Raw genomic sequence first — 16,520 nt, forward strand, 5'->3', positions numbered from 1 at the left:
TCCCACCTTTTTATCCAAACAATTTCAGGATGAAAAAGGGAGCATGATTAGTTGACTCCATATATGGAAAGCGCGGCAAATTCCTCGTAACGCATGCATGGTGAGTCAGCAACAAAAGTTACACACTGGGAAATTGCTTGTGACTCTACATTTTCAAACTTAAACAAGAGAAGAGGGCCCATGAAATTTGTCACTTCCGTTAAAAGTTGTACTTAAATTGCAGCATTCTGATGCATCAAACCCTCCTTTCAACTCCAGAACTTGAGTTTCAAGAAGACAAGTATCTCATAAGCAACAAACAACTTTTCGAGTCTGAAGATTGAAGCAGCGTCAATAAGATCAGATTTCTGATTCCGCAGGCATATGTTTCGATGAGAGAGTACATGATGCTCAATCGGTCAGCCATGGAAAGCCTGGTTCATCCATCACTTCAGCAGGTTCACTTTCCTCTTTTAATCGAAGAATTAAGTGAAAAAGACTTGCAGACGACTCCAAATGAACGTAGTATATACTCCAAATGCTGCATAAAGCTGAGCTGATGGTACGAGCTACAAGGATTTGTCCATATCAAGCTTATCCGTAAACTAGAAAACAAAACGAAAACCTCATATATTATATAGCTCTGAATAAAACAATAGCTCACGAACGAGATAACTATATATATATAGTATCATGTGAACTTCTATAGACGGTCAGCCCTTTACCACACAACGTCGATGGCTTGATTGCATGAGGACAAGTAAAACCACGACAAGATCTATAATGTACATATGCCGCATATATGCATGTGCAATAAGTCTCAATTTCCCATACAATTTCACACGACCACCTCCATCTCCACCTATCAATTTATCCTCCAAGTAAAACTTGTGGAGAATATTATTGTCAGCTCTCTGAGGATCCCATTTGACTTTTCGCATGCAACAACAGCACACAGACACTTATTCCTACTCACCCTCTGCCATTCTTGAAACCGAGAGGAATATAAAAAATTGACCTACTAAAAGAAAACAAGAACAACACTACAAATTACAATGCCCTTTTTCAAACTTTGGCACGTTATTTTATTGCTACAACATTACAAATTTCAACCAAGTTGGTGTCAATTAGGTTCCAGTAGAAAGAACCCCAAAACTTCAAATCGAAGAAAGAAAATGAAAACGAACTATTCGTCCAAAAGGGATTCAAGACATCAACTTTGCTCTTCTGGGAAGGTTGATTTGGTCTTCCTTACACATCATAAAAATGATTCCCAATGTGATGATGTTCTCCGTCTCGACCACGCTTTCTTGTTCCCATGCAATGTTAGTGCACGACCCGAAGTGTAGACCCTATAGTGACCACCACATTACACTAAGTGAGACATATCGCACGATCTTTCACATCCCACTTTGCACGTAATCTATTTCTTTTATGTGCTTTCCCCTTGCCATGCTAACAATAATCAATGTACCATAATAACTTTGTGCTTAATGAGGCCCCATAATAACTTTACTTTGACATTGGACTCATAAAAAAATATATATATATGTAAATCAATTACTATTAGTGATGAAAAGTCTTCCGTCAATATAATAATATTATTATGTACTTTTGTCCGAGATCAAAACCGTTGAGAGACCGACATGTGTCTTCGCCTGAGGTGAGGAGAGACGATGGAGATTAGGCCACCAAGCGGAGGTCTCATTTTTGACCTATAAGTCATCTCATCGTACGGCCTCCTATAAAACTTCAAATATGGAACGAAGGATTCGCGGCATTTGTCCGCCCTGCTGACGTGGCAATCCTTCCTGAAAAACAAGGCCGGTGACTGGAGGAACGAGGGCTTCGGCGTTCTTGGATGGTTAATGCTTGAGAGATCAAATTTTTGGGTTTTTTGGGGCATTGGTGTAGATGGGAAGAACCCCTTTTTGACGGCTCCGAACGTGTCAGGTGGCGTCCTGGCTGCCGGTGATGCAAAGGAGAAGGATCGAGCGTTCAAGGGTGAGATGAGGGCTGGGCCCAGTAAGGTTGAAGAGGGGGCTGTGGGTCCAACTTTTGATGCTGATGTGTCGGTCAACGTTAGGTACCAAGGTTTGAGGGAGTCAAAATGATGGGAGACGGTGAAGGAAAATCTTGATGAAGAGCATGCGCCGATCTTGGCCGTTGATGGTACTGAGGAGGCATCAAATCGGAGGGATGAAGCTCTGGGATAAGATTTGAAGTTGTTGAACTCCAATGACTCCTCGAAATCAAGGGATGATACTACCATGGTTGATGGTGATAGCTCAAGAAATGGCTTCACGCCCTATACAAAAAATCATCAGCAAAGATTAAGAAAAAAAATTTATTGCGGCAACTTACATGAAAATGTGAAGGTTAACATCCTTCATTTTGAGCTTTTGTTACATTTTTCCCACTTAATTAATGTAGCTGAGATGAATAATCCCTTCTCATTAAGTTATCTTTTTTATAATTGCCTTCTTAAACTAATGGTGAGAAGACTTTAATTTATACTACACTGATTGAAATAAGGTACGAGGATGGGGGAAGTATACGGACAAGTTTAGGGAGACAATGGAATGAAACTTTTGGCTATGTATATAGGGCACGTATAGTATATAAAATTTGTATTGGAAATGCAGTGCTTATTATAAAAGGTGTAGAGATAAAGGAGTTCATTTGAAAAAAGAGATCAAAACAAAAGCAAAAAAAAAAAAAAAAGGGAAAAGGAAAAAGAAAAAGAAAAAGAAGACTCCATCAAGCATTATTTGAATTAAAGAAAGTGACTTCTCTAGGTAGCTTCCATTCGTCCTCGATTATTTTCAACTATTAGGTAACAAAGCTTGAGGAAAATGGTTTCCAGATACCAACAAATTTCAAGACTAGGTATTTTAGGCACCTAATCATGTGAAAAGATGAACATGTCTTTGTCTGTATGGCTGTTTCTGATGACTTTAGTTGACCATCTGGATGTTCACATTCTAAATTAAATTCTTAGAAATTAAAGTCCTTTTAGTCCTTAAACAACACATCTCCCTTCCCCCCTCCCGCCCCCCAAAACAAAAACGGAAAAGGGCCAAAAAAAAAAAAAAAAAAGATGCTTTAACGCTTTATGAGCTTGGTACAAGATGTAGCTAAGATGGCAGAAATTTATTTTAATACCTTCCAAAGATACGAGAAAAGAGATGGAGGGTCAATGACAAAAGCCCTGTGAAGGCGGCCTGGATAATACTCCGCCATGATCTTCAGTGTTGCCAGTAATATGTTCATAAAAGCTGAAGCCGACCTGAAAAAGCCTGAACAGCCATCCATTAATAATTACATCACCGTAATCCTCAAACCCTATAAAAATCATTATCAGGCAACGAAAGTCTAAAAAACTAAAGAAAAATTCGAACTACTGTTTGAGTTCTTATTCCATGTATTGTTCTGGATTCTGATAATTCTGACACAGTAAAAAAAGTAGAATTCTGGGCACTTTTGCATTACATAATTGAGGAAAAAAGAGAATGACACCTTCTACCCCTATGGCACAATCTTTGACCGTGACACTACAGGGGCACTCCGGGAAGATTCTGCAAAAAGTTTCACACCCCATCGACTCTACTAGGTAAAGTGACCATCTACTTTGTTTCATTAGAAAATTAATTACGCATTAATTAAGTGATTAGGCGTGACACTGGAAATTAAAGAATGGCCTGAACAGCTATAAATTTCAGGATAGGCATGTTTGAGGTATATTTCAGGCTGATTAAAGTCTGGGGAGCATCTAGAATGGAATGTGCATTAACTGCTTTTAAGTTTTATGCTGCCTCAAACTGAGAGAAATCTGCACCCTGATTCGATGTGTAAGAAAGAAAAAGTTTGAGAATATTGAGAAATCTGGCCAGTGAAGTAGTACTAGCTACCATGTGTAAGTGTGATTTTCGGAAAGCATTAGATTTTGAAATTTTCAAAAGCTATGCCTGAGAAAAGTTAATATCAGTAGCATTAGTGATTTACATGTATAATTAGCATGGTAGTTAGTGACAAAAAGAAACTTACTAGCATCAAATAGAATGATGAATTGTTCGACATTTTTTGCCATTGTTTGAATTGCCACCTCAAGTGTGAACACCAACAATCGAGTAAACCTACAAACGTTTATCCCAGGAAAAGAAAAAAAAAAGGAAGATTGTCAATTATGATTATTAGCCCACATCATTAAACAGCAAAAAGGACCAGACAAGGATCATATATAGGCAATACTCATGCACGCATAAAATAAAAGTTGGTTTTACTATCATTTATGTACGTATCATACTTACAGTTTCTGCGAGTGGAATTTCTGGTAATCTTGCTTTATGCGAAAAATCTGCACGTTGGAAAAAGGTTAGAGAAAGAAGCTATAATTGTGTGAAGGAACAAAATCTTTTACGAAATAAACAAACCAAAAAAAAAAAGAGAGTTTATGTAATAATACCATGACAGGTCTTGATTCATCGTCATGGCCAGCAACATAAGCTAAGCCTTCAGCAAGCTCGGCAGAGAATTCATCAGCTATCAAATGGTCTGCACATTTATTCAAATTTTTACCACTATTAAAAAAAAAAAGTTATGATGTTAAATTCTTAATCTTTTTTCCTTTTTTTTTCTTTTTTATTTTGGGTTGTGTCTCACTTTTCGGGATAAATCATGACTTTATTCACAACCAGATTTTGAGTACTTCAACGGGCTTGGTTGGCTGGCTGGCTGGCTAGTTCAAAAACCAAAAAACAAAACGAAAAAGCAAGATTCTCAGGTTGCAAGAAAACAAGAGGAGAGAAGAAAAAAGAAGACAAAGATTAGAAAAAAGTTGCGCCTACAAATGTGAGGTGAATTCTAGGGTATTTGGTTCTTTATGGAAGAAGATTCAAAACTAATTTGAGGTTTCGAGAAAAGACAAATATCAAGAAAACTTCTAAAGTAGCAGCTAAACTGTTAAATTACCGGTGCCTAAACTCTCTCTCCAAGCAAGGCAGTTCCTCAGCTGCTTCACTGTTTTCTTCACATTATCGCCTTTCACTCTCAGAAACCGTTCCACACATGCGTTGTTGCAGAACTTCTCCTGCAAAATCCAATGAATTATAAGCCTCTTTGTCAAGAATGTTGGACACACACACACACACACTAGTGTATTGCACCCAAAGAAAAAAAAAAGAACTAATTTTAGCATAAACATTTTTAGTTGAAGAAAAACCCATAAATGACCAAAAAATAAAAAGTTACATGATTGCAATTCATTTATAACTGAATCATAAGTAAAATGGTATGCTCTTGGATGCACCATATTAGCAGTTTAACTCCTTGAACTGGGCATGAAACAGAAAGCAAATAGCTTAAGAAACAACACATTTTTGTTTCTTGTTATTAAACTTTCACATACATACAAAATGAAAATGAACTATAATTATTATTGAACAAACCTGTTTTACAGAAAGGGGAGCTTGTTTCTTCAGAAGTTCAAGTACGGCCTGAACTCTCTCTTTATCCTTTTGATTCTGATCTTTCTTCCCCATACTCAACTCAGCTATCCCAGAAAAACCCCAGCAAGAAACTTACTCGTCTGAGCAAATTCAGAAGCGAAAATGAATCTCTCAAGTGAAGGAAATGAACTACACAAAGATTACAGACTTCTTGTTCACGCAACCATTTCAAACTACACAAACAGTTTGTTTCCTTTTCCCACTTTAGCTTTCCAGAGTGAGAGAGAGCATGAGTGTGTGTGACTGCGTGAGAGAGAAAGAAAGGGAGAGTGAGTTTAGTTTTTGAAGAAAAGAAAATCGAGAGTGAAATGAGTGAGGAGTGAGAGGTGGTATTTATAGGGATGACGGAAGCCGTTAAGTGGAGAAGTCACAGGGTCAACAGTTGTTGTGCGGGCATATGATGACGGCCAGAAAGTGATTCCTAACGGAAAACGTTGGGCCAGTACAGCTTGGCTGGTGCACCTATTTGCTTTTCCATTTTAAACCATCTTCTACATTATGATGTACATTCCTTTTCGGTTTTGGATGATTCTTTGGTTTAATTTTGGAAAACTATGGACTTAAGAATATTGGAGTTTGTACATTGTTTAGACAGTGATATGCTTGTTTTTTTTTGGTGTAATCCACGGGTATCCATATCCGTTTTGCTATCTGCAATTAATCATGTTCCAGTCGGATCAAATTTTTTGCAGGAAAAAACTCTTCCAACATTATCTTTTCTATTATCATGAATTTCGAACTCGAGATCTCATGATTAAGAGATGCAAGTCTCTTCCGCTTGTATCAATATCCGTCAGTGATACGGTTGTTCATGAATGGGATGCTACATTAATGTCGAATAATGGACACTTTCGAGGTTGAAGTTAATGAACTACATCAGTTGATTTAGTTTTACTCCCTTTTGCTTGCACAGGCTATTCGAGTGGGAAAACCTTGGGTATCTTTAGTTTGATCATATCATATATGTTGAGTCATGTTAGAACTAAATACACGTTGCTTCTGACTTGTAAGTATCTATCAAGTTTCTTGATTATAGTCTTGTGTTCAAATGAGAAGATGAGATAGGTTAGTTTTTGGTTCCAGTTGCTTGCATAGGCTATTTATGTGTGGGAGTGCGTTCCCCCCACCCCCCTTTTCCTGCCCCTTCATTTCTACATCAGCAATATAATCGATTGGTTAAAAAAAGATTTTTTTTTTTTGTAAAATTACAATTAACTCACATTATTGTTGGAAAAATCAGTAACATCTAATTAGATTAAAGTCATGTTTAATACTGAAACATGAACCCATTGATTGTTTTGTATATTATATCTCCTACAGCATTAATTGTTTATTCTTTCACTTCTCTTCATATTCTTTTCACTCTCAACTGTCGAACTCTGACCTTGACAGTGGGAAAGATTATAAGAACCTTCTCCTAACAATCAAAGTTCTTTCACAAACTAAATTATGGAATTCTATTGCTTTTCAAGAGATAAATTAGAATTCTATATTACAAAAATTTTACGTGCATGATATATCATAGTATGAACTTAAAAATCCAAATAATTAAACTGCATGTCATCCGACAAGAACACGTAACACCTTAAAATTGGGGTTGAGATTTTGTACTCAAAGCCAGCAGGATAAGTTGCAATATTCTACCTACCAAACCATACGATTCCACATTACTCTCCAAAAACCACACAAATGTATACATGTACACTAATCAAGTCTTATGGTCTTATGCTTCGGTCCCGCTAGCACAGTTCCTAATGATGTAAATTTCCAAATTGTTCTCAAAAGCAAACAAAATCAACACTATTTCCACAGCGAAATTCGTACTAGTTGCTTTTGCTCAGATGTATATTTCCAGTAACAGGACATTGCCTGAGTTTTTGCCGCAGTTGATTGCATAATTTAGACCAGGCATAAAAACGACGAGGCAATTGGAAAGCTATAGCAATTGAATGCTTCGTCTTTCTAAGCTACACCAGGTGAAAAACCAGTCAGGTGACCTTTTTCATGGCCAAAATTAACTTACTATGTACAATATTGTGTAACTCCATACGAAGACTTTGTTTGCTAGGGCTCAGAGTTAGAGGTTTAAATTAATGCAGAAAAGCGTTAAGGATGTGGCAGTGAGTAGCATAACTATAATTTGGAATCTTTCATTCCTACCAGTAATAGGGGGAGGGAAAATATTGATAAGACCAATTAATAGACATGTGTTAAATTTACTATATACCCTTCAACTATATCTGAATTTCTGTTTTGGTTTGTAAACATCAAATTGAGACATTTTCATCCCCAAAATATAAACTTGTCTTGCTTAATTAAACTCTATTTTACTTTGGTCCCTTAAATATATAAAAAAAAATCCCATTTAAGTATAAAATCGGCCCTACTTTAGGGACTAAAATGTAAATAATTTTATACTTTAGGGACCGAAGTAAAACAAATTTATTTAAGTGTGACAAATTTAAAAGGGTGCAAAGCGGAATCAACCCAATAGACACAGCAAGCATGCAGTATATTCTTCTCTAAATTTTTGTGTACATCAGTCAAGTCAAGGTAGTAAGATTCTCGATTTGAAACTTACTGTCTCCTTTCTCTAGCTTCTTGATCAAATGTACAAAACCGGAAAAAAGGAGGGACAAGGAATTTGTACTTTTTTTATCATAAAAAGGGTCCAAGCGAAAAACAGATGATGAACCCGTGAACGGATATTATGGGATTACCAACACAGCCATATCGTCACTGGTCCGGATGTCATCATGTACCTCGACCCTGGGCGGACGGAGCATGATGGCTTTGCACGAATTTGCTCTGAATTGTGACGCCTCTCCAGTTTTGTTTTTGGATCAGGAATTATTTTTTACCAAATGGAAATGCCTTTCACAACAATAATGTCTCTGTGGTTCCTGCGGTCATGCGAAGAAGGTAATGATAGTATAAAGTTCGACTCTGAGAAACCATGTACGTTTGTCATCGATCCTACTACTATTTTTCTGGGATATCTCACGTGTTTTTCTGACTCCTCGAAGCTAAATTTGTGTAATGCCAGCCAGTTTGAGAACCAGATGACAAAACTGGATTCAGATCTAAGTGTACAAATGATTTAACAGCAATTAGTCATAAGCCATAACATTAATTTGTTAAACATGACAAACCTTAAATAATCAATTATTACTATGTTATGGTCCAGCTTCGTACTTGATACGGCGAAGACTTTTTACATCTACAGTTGCCGATAGTCAACTATGGTTTTTTTTTTTTTTGGATAGAAAAGAAGTTTGGATGAATTTAGTTCCGATCATCACAACGAGTCAGAACATACCTTAGAACTATAAGTTGCTTATAGGAGTTCTTACAAATCGTCAACCAATAGGGTTCTCACGTTGACGATGGCGAGATTATCAGTCCGTTTGGATTGGCCACTTTTTCAAAAAATAAGTTTTTCAAATACAATGCTACAGTAATACACAAATAAAAATAACTCAAAAAATATCAAATATTTCAAAAAATATTTATAGTAAAAGTTTTTCATATATACTGATACAGTAAAATTTTTTAAAAATACACCCAAAAACAGCTATTCCAAATAGAGCCTATATATTTTGTAAAAAAAATTATCTATTTTTACCAACGGACTCAACTTGTGCTAACGTCAACTATAGTTATTCCAACATTCTCCACGTGCCAACACGCTTAATTCTTGTCACTATACATACAACAATTGAATGAACAGAAAATTAGGAAGAAATCATAGTTAAATGTCTAGTAGTGGGTGATTAGTAAGTGGCTCATACTCGAGTAAAGAGCTTCTCGTCGTCTCGAAGTAATTAGCCGCTTGCTGAACTTTGAAATGCTAAAGTCAAATATCACAAGAAAACCTTATTCTGTTCAAAGTAGCTTGCTGTCTTTAACCGGCACATAATCGCTAAGCTTATATGCATGTAAAACACGCGCCTCAATGAGAATTAACAACATATAAGCTGAAAACTTAAGTTTATGTTAATATGCTAATTATAGTTTTTGTTCCTCAGTGCCCTAATTTCTACACGCATGAATTTATTTTCTGAATTTTATCTCGACCCGTAAAGTTGTAAAATGTGTTACTTTAGTGGTACATCTGTTTTATTTTGTCTCAGACAATTTCTTACATGGCTGATGCCAACTACAGCTACATTGAATCTCTCACAATAACATGCCTACCTGCAACTTTTTTTTGTGTGTTTTTTATCCATTTCTTCTCCTGTTTAAGGAAGACTTGTGCTGATGGTCAATTTTTTGACAGATCAATCGACCCAAAATAAATTTTCCTCTTCGCTTGAAGTAAATCCAGTGCTTGTCAGTATGGAATCGTTCAGACAAAAACTTTTCTCCTAAATATTCCTGTATTTCAATGCTTTATCAGTTTGCCTGCTCAGAAAATTTTATTCCAGTCGGGGCTTCATGTAGAAAAAGCTCCCCGACAAGAGAGAGGAGAGAGAGAAACTCATCATGCCCTGGTTGGTCACATATAATTTATATAGTGCATGGAATTCGCAAGATACTACTGCAATCTACGCGTAAATTGTGCTCTCTGCCTTACAAAACCATGCAGACAAAAGCAGTCGTCACATAAGTAGAGAAAACAAAATAAATGATGGGGTTTGAGACTTTGAGTAATTAAGTGAGGTTAGAAATGGCTAAACCATTGTTTAATAAGATGAACTTGGGCTTCCCCAAAAAAAAAAAAAAATGTAAACTAACTTTATGGTGATAATTAATTTAGTGACATTAGACTATAGTTCTGATAAGCAAAGATTTCTTCCATTTGTCCTCGTTCAAATGTCTGCTAGATTCTCTCCACACCCTTTTCCTTTTTCTACTGAAAGAAACTCTTTATGTCCTAACCTTCACCTCTTTCTCCAAATTCATCCGTTAGTGACTCAATATTGTATTTTATATTTGCTAGCCATCATGTGTAAGTTTGGCCAGTTTAGAATGGGATGATGACTTTAACAGTGTGATTTGTTGATTCTTGTTACATAGTACATACCCTCCTCTTCTCACATGGACAAGTGTACTAAAATTAGATTCAATAAAATACATTATTGTCACTTCACCTACCCTAAGATTGTCTAGAAAAGATTTCAAATTTTGAACCATATCACCTCTCCTTACTTGCTCCCCACAATCCCATAGTGAACAAACAACTGGTAAAAATCTCATCATACACATCGAATTTTATTCACACTCTTTTGAATTCAAATGCAGTGATAATAGATCGCTCACCTTTGTGCCTTTGTGGGCTTAAAGGGACTAAGAGGATAGTTGCCTAAGCTGTAAAGGTCGACCATGCATGGTAACTTCCAAATTTAGTCATCAAACAAGATAGAAAAAAAAAATCCCAGATTAATGAGGTAGGACAGGACCTCTTTGTTTGTTTTTGCAGCTCGATCGTGACAGAAGTGACGTGAGATTTTTTTGTCCTTGTGAAACTAGGCAAGCAACATCTTCTAGGAAAAAAAATAAAAATAAAAATAAAACCCGGGGTCATAATTTACAAATATGACATGATTGTCAGCACTATTCTTTGAATCTCAATTTTTAAATTTTAAGTGTTTAGCAACATTTGGCGATGGGGTTAGCCCATCATATGGTGGAAGAAAGGTGAATGAAGTGGTCTGTTAACGTTGTATAAAGTGAAATGAGGTGTAAAATGGCCACTGTTGATGGCGAATTATTTTGGATCGCACTATATATGGTGACACTTCACAACCTAGCAACTTTTTTTCCTTTTCGCCGGTTGCGAAACATTTCATACAAGGAACCTTTGCATTACAATACCAGAGGGGGAACCTAAAACTCCTCATTTTTGTGCATTAAGGGCCTCAAGTAATTCAACAGAGTAATTTTACTTATGAATATATAGCGATATACAATTCAACACTTCATTTTACGTTGAGAGGTTAGATATATTTAAATTCTACACATTTTCCTATCTTCTAAATTTTACATCTGCATTAGTTCTTTTAATTGTGCTCTTATCAAATCCATATGACAATGGAAACATGACACATGTCTTTACCATTATAAACCTTTTGAAGCCTCCACTATTGCATATCACCTTCGATTTTGCAACCGCATTTTGACCACTTCATTTTTCACATGGTATAGGTCCCATGGTTAGAAACATATGATTGCATATATAATGCATGGCCCCATTTCGGCTAAGACTAAAAAGTTTTGCTGCAAACTCCATCATGGGCTAAAAATTTTCTGTTAGTCTTCCATCTTTGAGGACTTAGCTCATGCTGTGTTGTTTCAAACTTCCATACGTACTGTTTGACATTAGACGGCAGTCAATTGGTCTTGTTTGGATTTATCTTCTTTTTTTTTTTTCAAAAAATGTTTACGTTTTTCATAAGCATATTTCTCAATCACCTTATTATCTCATACGTATAAAATCGTTACAATACAATTTTTTTATATATATAAAAATTTCAGAAAATAGCAATCCAAATGAAGTCATTTTTTCTTTTTCTTTTTTTATCTTTTTTAAATGAAAGGCATGATGGATTGTAGGTCTTCATGATGATCGTGCATGCACTATTGTAATTTGTACAGACCTTTATTAGTGGCACTCGATTAAGGATTAAAATTAATGCTTCCTCCATTTTCTCCTGTCGCTTAAAAGTCTGCTGCCTGCATGCATGGCCCTAGAAGGTGAGAACCTACCCTACTTAACTAATTTCAGGGGAAAATTTGCCAATAATATAGCTAGATATAATACCGTTATTGACAGCCAATTACAACCCCACAAGTCCACAACCAAGTTAGTCCTTTCCAAGAGGGGATAAAAAGTATTAGAAAATGGATAGGCTTAGCACAATATGAGAATGTGAGGGATGAAACCAAAGTCAAGTTGAAGTATGTTTGAATCACTTTGCCTCTAGTTCCCCTAACCAAGCTTTTGGTATTACTAATCAGAGAATGGCAGGAAAATCTTGATAACATTTTGGGTACAAATCATTAACCATGCTCCTTTTGTGCCTTTCAATAGATTATATATTATAGGTTCATCTCCTTCCCCTTTTTGCGGTATAGGACCAATTGTAGCAATGTTTCACTCTTTGATAATATATATATATCTATCATTAACCATGTAATCTGCCTAATTTGGGGTATAGCAAAGATTTGCAAGAATCCAAGATATCAAGTGGAGTTGATTTCTCCTTGTTGCTCCTGTCTGATACTCTTTTTTTTTTTTTTAAGGACTCCTGTGTGATACTTAATTCAGTGGGCATTCTCGAGTCTAGAGCTTCAATCTAGCATCATTATGGGCTGTTTTACAATTTAACGACTCGGCCAACCTGACAGCTGATATGGGCCTCCAACAACACTTCCTAGAGACTGGAAAACAAAGCCCATACTTTTTCATTGGGTTTCAGGGATTGCATCGAAACACTAAACTTAAGTTTATAGCCCGTGAATATGTTAAAAAAATTAAGGTTTAATACCAATAAACCCCCTTAAAAATGCTTCTTCCCAACATTACCCCTTGAATGTTTAATTAAATCAACTCACCTCCTGCGCTATCATAATTTTTCCCAATCAGGTACAATTGGGTTGGACAGTCCAATTTCGGGTTGAGTTTAGCGTGTGCGATGCCTATAGTTTTGTGAATTAACCAAATTACTCTCAAGTTCTTAATTACCATTTTTTTTACTTGATAAAAAAATTTCAAAACAATATAATTATTCCTCATATCGTTAAAAAATCTAATTTTGTGTAACTTTTAGTTAACCATTATTGAATTTAATTTAAATTTACTACATATTAGCTTATGGCTACTATTTTTGATATCTTTGTATAAATGCAAAATGTTTTGAAAAAATGTAATTGTTAGTGCATTATACTTTATATTTCATAAGTTCAAAAAAATTTTCAATAAGTGTAATATTCATAGTATGCTTAGATTTATTTTATTAGTTTAAAACTTTGTTCAAACGTTTTTTGTGAAATTTTATATAACATGGGGAGCGTATGTTGGTTACTTCACAAACAACGTGAGTTGCACCAACCAAATTTAGGTTCAAATTGGGCTTTCCAATCGAATTATACCGATTGAGAAATTTTTAAGGAAAAATCGTTCAAAACGTCCCTCATATTTTGTAAAATGACTTTTTTCGTCCCTCACTTTTAAAAGTGTAATTTTACGTTCTTTATAAATTCACATTGGTCAAATTTGATCCTTATCTAGATTTTCGACTAGTTTTTGGTTAGAATTCATCATGTGCCTTACATGTGATCATTTTTTAAGAGCAAAATTATCAAATCAAAATTTACATAATCCATCTATAGTCTCTTATATTTCACAAAATGAATTGTTTCGTCCCTCACATTTCACAAAATAAATTTTTTTATCCTCCATTGACCATATGTACGAATAATTTTTTTTTAAAAATCCATGTATATATCTATTTGATTTCAACTGAACAATACGAATAGCATGTAATATATCTCTATTTGATTTTACCTAAACAAACTAATTGTAGTTGTACATATGCTATTCAATAGATATATACATGGATTTAAATCTAAAGATTTTGTTTTAAACCCATATATATATATTTGATTTCACCATGTGAATATATTCAATATTTGTAACATTTTCTATTTTGGTAATAATTTATTTATTGAGTTGTGTAATAAGGCCATCTAATTAATTGATTCTAAATCAAATTCTATAGTCCTGCCAACAAATTGTAGTTTAAATCTGAAATTTTTACTCGCCACCTTTAAGACCAACAGTTGAATTTTTTGCCTTCTGATTATCTTAAAATTTAAATATATCAACCACTTACCTCTTTTTGTCATACTTTTCCTTTGTTTATTTTTTCTGTTCAAATTTAATTCGATATAAACACTTGATAATATTTAGGATTAAATGATTTCTTTTTTTTCAATTTTTGAGTAAAAGGTAATTAAAATGACTGAAAACCTAATAATTTTTTTTAACCCCTGTATATATCTATTTTAATTTTACCTGAATAGTACATTCAGACGAAATCAAATAGAGATATATTACATGTTAGTCGAATTGTTCAGGTGAAATTAAATAGATATATACATAAATTTTAAAAAAATATTCGTACACATGATCAATTAAGGATGAAAATTTTTATTTTATAAAATATGAGGGATGAAAAAATTCATTTTATGAAATGTGAGGGACAAAAAAATTTATTTTTTGAAATGTGAGGGACTATAGATTGGATTATATAAATTTTGATTTGATAATTTTGCTCTTAAAAATGATCACATGCAAGGCACGTGGTGGATTCCAACAAAAAATTAGTCGAAAACTTAGATAGGGACCAAATTTGACCAATGTGAATTTGTAAGAGATGTAAAAGTACATTTTTAAAAGTGAGAGACGAAAAAAATTATTTTGCAAAATGTGAGAAACATTTTGAAGGATTTTCCCAATTTTTAATAACATGAGAGCGAATTGATTCAATTAGACATTCAAGGAAATAATGTGAGAAAGAGGCATTTCTTGAGGTTGTTTATTAGAATTAATCCAAAAATTAAAAAGTTCTCCCAAAGAAGTATTGTTGCAGGCATATTTGGTTACCGGATCTTAAAACTGGAAGAAAATAACTTTGTTAGAGTAGCCTAGACCGTAATTTTTATTTTTTGGTCGGAAACCTAAAATCAACCGAATTGGTTCTTTCATGATCATGCGACCATGTCCAGATTCTCTTATGAAAGTGGTCAGACAATCTTCTGGCTGGGGTGATCTTGGTCGTGATAAATTTAATAAAAATGTTAGAAATTACTAACTCATGACTTCCAGTATAACCTGCATAAGTAGCTCAATGCGCTCGAAACATGCACCGTATTATATACTTTCAGCCAGTAGCATGCGATAAATCATAAAGGACTCTTATTACATTTTCTAAACAATTCTCCTGAAATTCCTTTTCTTTTTTTTTTCTTCAATTTGATATGCCTGGTTAATCTATTTTCTGATTTAGTACGGTTTATGATAAGTAGTTGTGTTGTCCAGGCGCATACTCACCACATCTTTGAGAATGGATTAGACTTATGAAGCACATGATCAGTCTATGTATTTCAAGTACTTTTTTGGCCTTTCTGCTGACAATCAATTTCGTGACTTTATATTTAATGACTAATGTAGATGTGGTTAATGCATGATCAGTCTTCTATTATTGTTGGATACAAGATATCTGCTTTGATTTTGCTTTTCCGCTTTTTTTTTTTTTTTTTAAAGCTTTTGGGAGAATAATAAACAAAGATGAAAGATGAAGAATAATGAAAAGGACTGTCTAAATAACAAAGATCCAAGGCTCCAATGCTAGCCTTCCACGGCCATAAGCTAAGAAAAGTCCTGCATCTTGTCGGTCCATCGATGGCATGATGCTCTTATCTACGTCTAAATACATTCAGCAATTACATTCTAAAGCTACACATACGACTCTCTAATGAATTAAGAAATCTTGACCAAGAAAAAAATAATATGCACTTCTCAAGGTAGGTGGTATATGTACGTGCTCAGAACTGAATAAATACAAAAAATGTTTTATAGGAACATGATTACATCCTCAATGTGAACCCGAATTAAGTAGTGAATAATTTGAGTTGAAAACAAAGATACACAAGAATGATTGAATGTTGAATGTTAAGATAAGCTATGATACAACCTTGAAAAAATATTAAAAAAAATAGATAGTCAGAAAGCCCTAAATGGACACAGTAACAAGAGAAGCCCTACTAGTACAAGTGGTCGAATAGGCATTGGATACTTGAAACATACTCTCAAGAGAGGAATGTTTTCTTAGAAAACACGAGGGAGCACAGAAAAGAAAAAGAACCCCACAAGTCCAAACCGAGGGGCATCCAAAACTTAAACAACAGTAAAAATCAAAGCTTGAGGTAGAAGGGATGTCAATATGGAAGAAGATGAAGAGATGTAAATATAAGGGCTCGTTTTTTTTTTTTTTTTCTTTTTCTTGGAAGTGTAAGAAGGGTGGATGA

General features: G+C 34.7%; 1 protein-coding gene across 1 annotated transcript; it reads right to left on the reverse strand.

Annotated features, from left to right (window-relative positions):
- Nucleotides 1-1,029: 1,029 nt before the first annotated feature.
- LOC113734125 (uncharacterized) lies at nt 1,030-5,772 on the reverse strand. Its single transcript, XM_027260477.2, has 7 exons — nt 5,427-5,772; nt 4,951-5,068; nt 4,445-4,533; nt 4,290-4,336; nt 4,027-4,115; nt 3,145-3,278; nt 1,030-2,287 (listed from the first exon to the last, which is right to left on the reverse strand). Exons 1-7 carry the CDS (start codon nt 5,517-5,519, stop codon nt 1,604-1,606), a joined length of 1,254 nt encoding a protein of 417 aa, XP_027116278.1. The 5' UTR covers nt 5,520-5,772; the 3' UTR covers nt 1,030-1,603.
- Between the last annotated feature and the right edge of the window lie 10,748 nt (nt 5,773-16,520).

Source organism: Coffea arabica, chromosome 3e, assembly GCF_036785885.1.
Source record: "Coffea arabica cultivar ET-39 chromosome 3e, Coffea Arabica ET-39 HiFi, whole genome shotgun sequence".
In the NCBI taxonomy this organism is placed as follows: domain Eukaryota; kingdom Viridiplantae; phylum Streptophyta; class Magnoliopsida; order Gentianales; family Rubiaceae; genus Coffea; species Coffea arabica.

What these genes read in the sequence shown, in the direction of transcription:
- LOC113734125 (XM_027260477.2), bottom strand. Translation starts at nt 5,519, where the DNA reads ATGGGGAAGAAAGATCAGAATCAAAAGGATAAAGAGAGAGTTCAGGCC. An exon ending in ATGAATCAAGACCTGTCATG is followed by an intron (nt 4,337 to 4,444) that starts GTATTATTACAT and finishes TCCAACGTGCAG; the next exon opens with ATTTTTCGCATAAAGCAAGA. An exon ending in AAATTCCACTCGCAGAAACT is followed by an intron (nt 4,116 to 4,289) that starts GTAAGTATGATA and finishes AAACGTTTGTAG; the next exon opens with GTTTACTCGATTGTTGGTGT.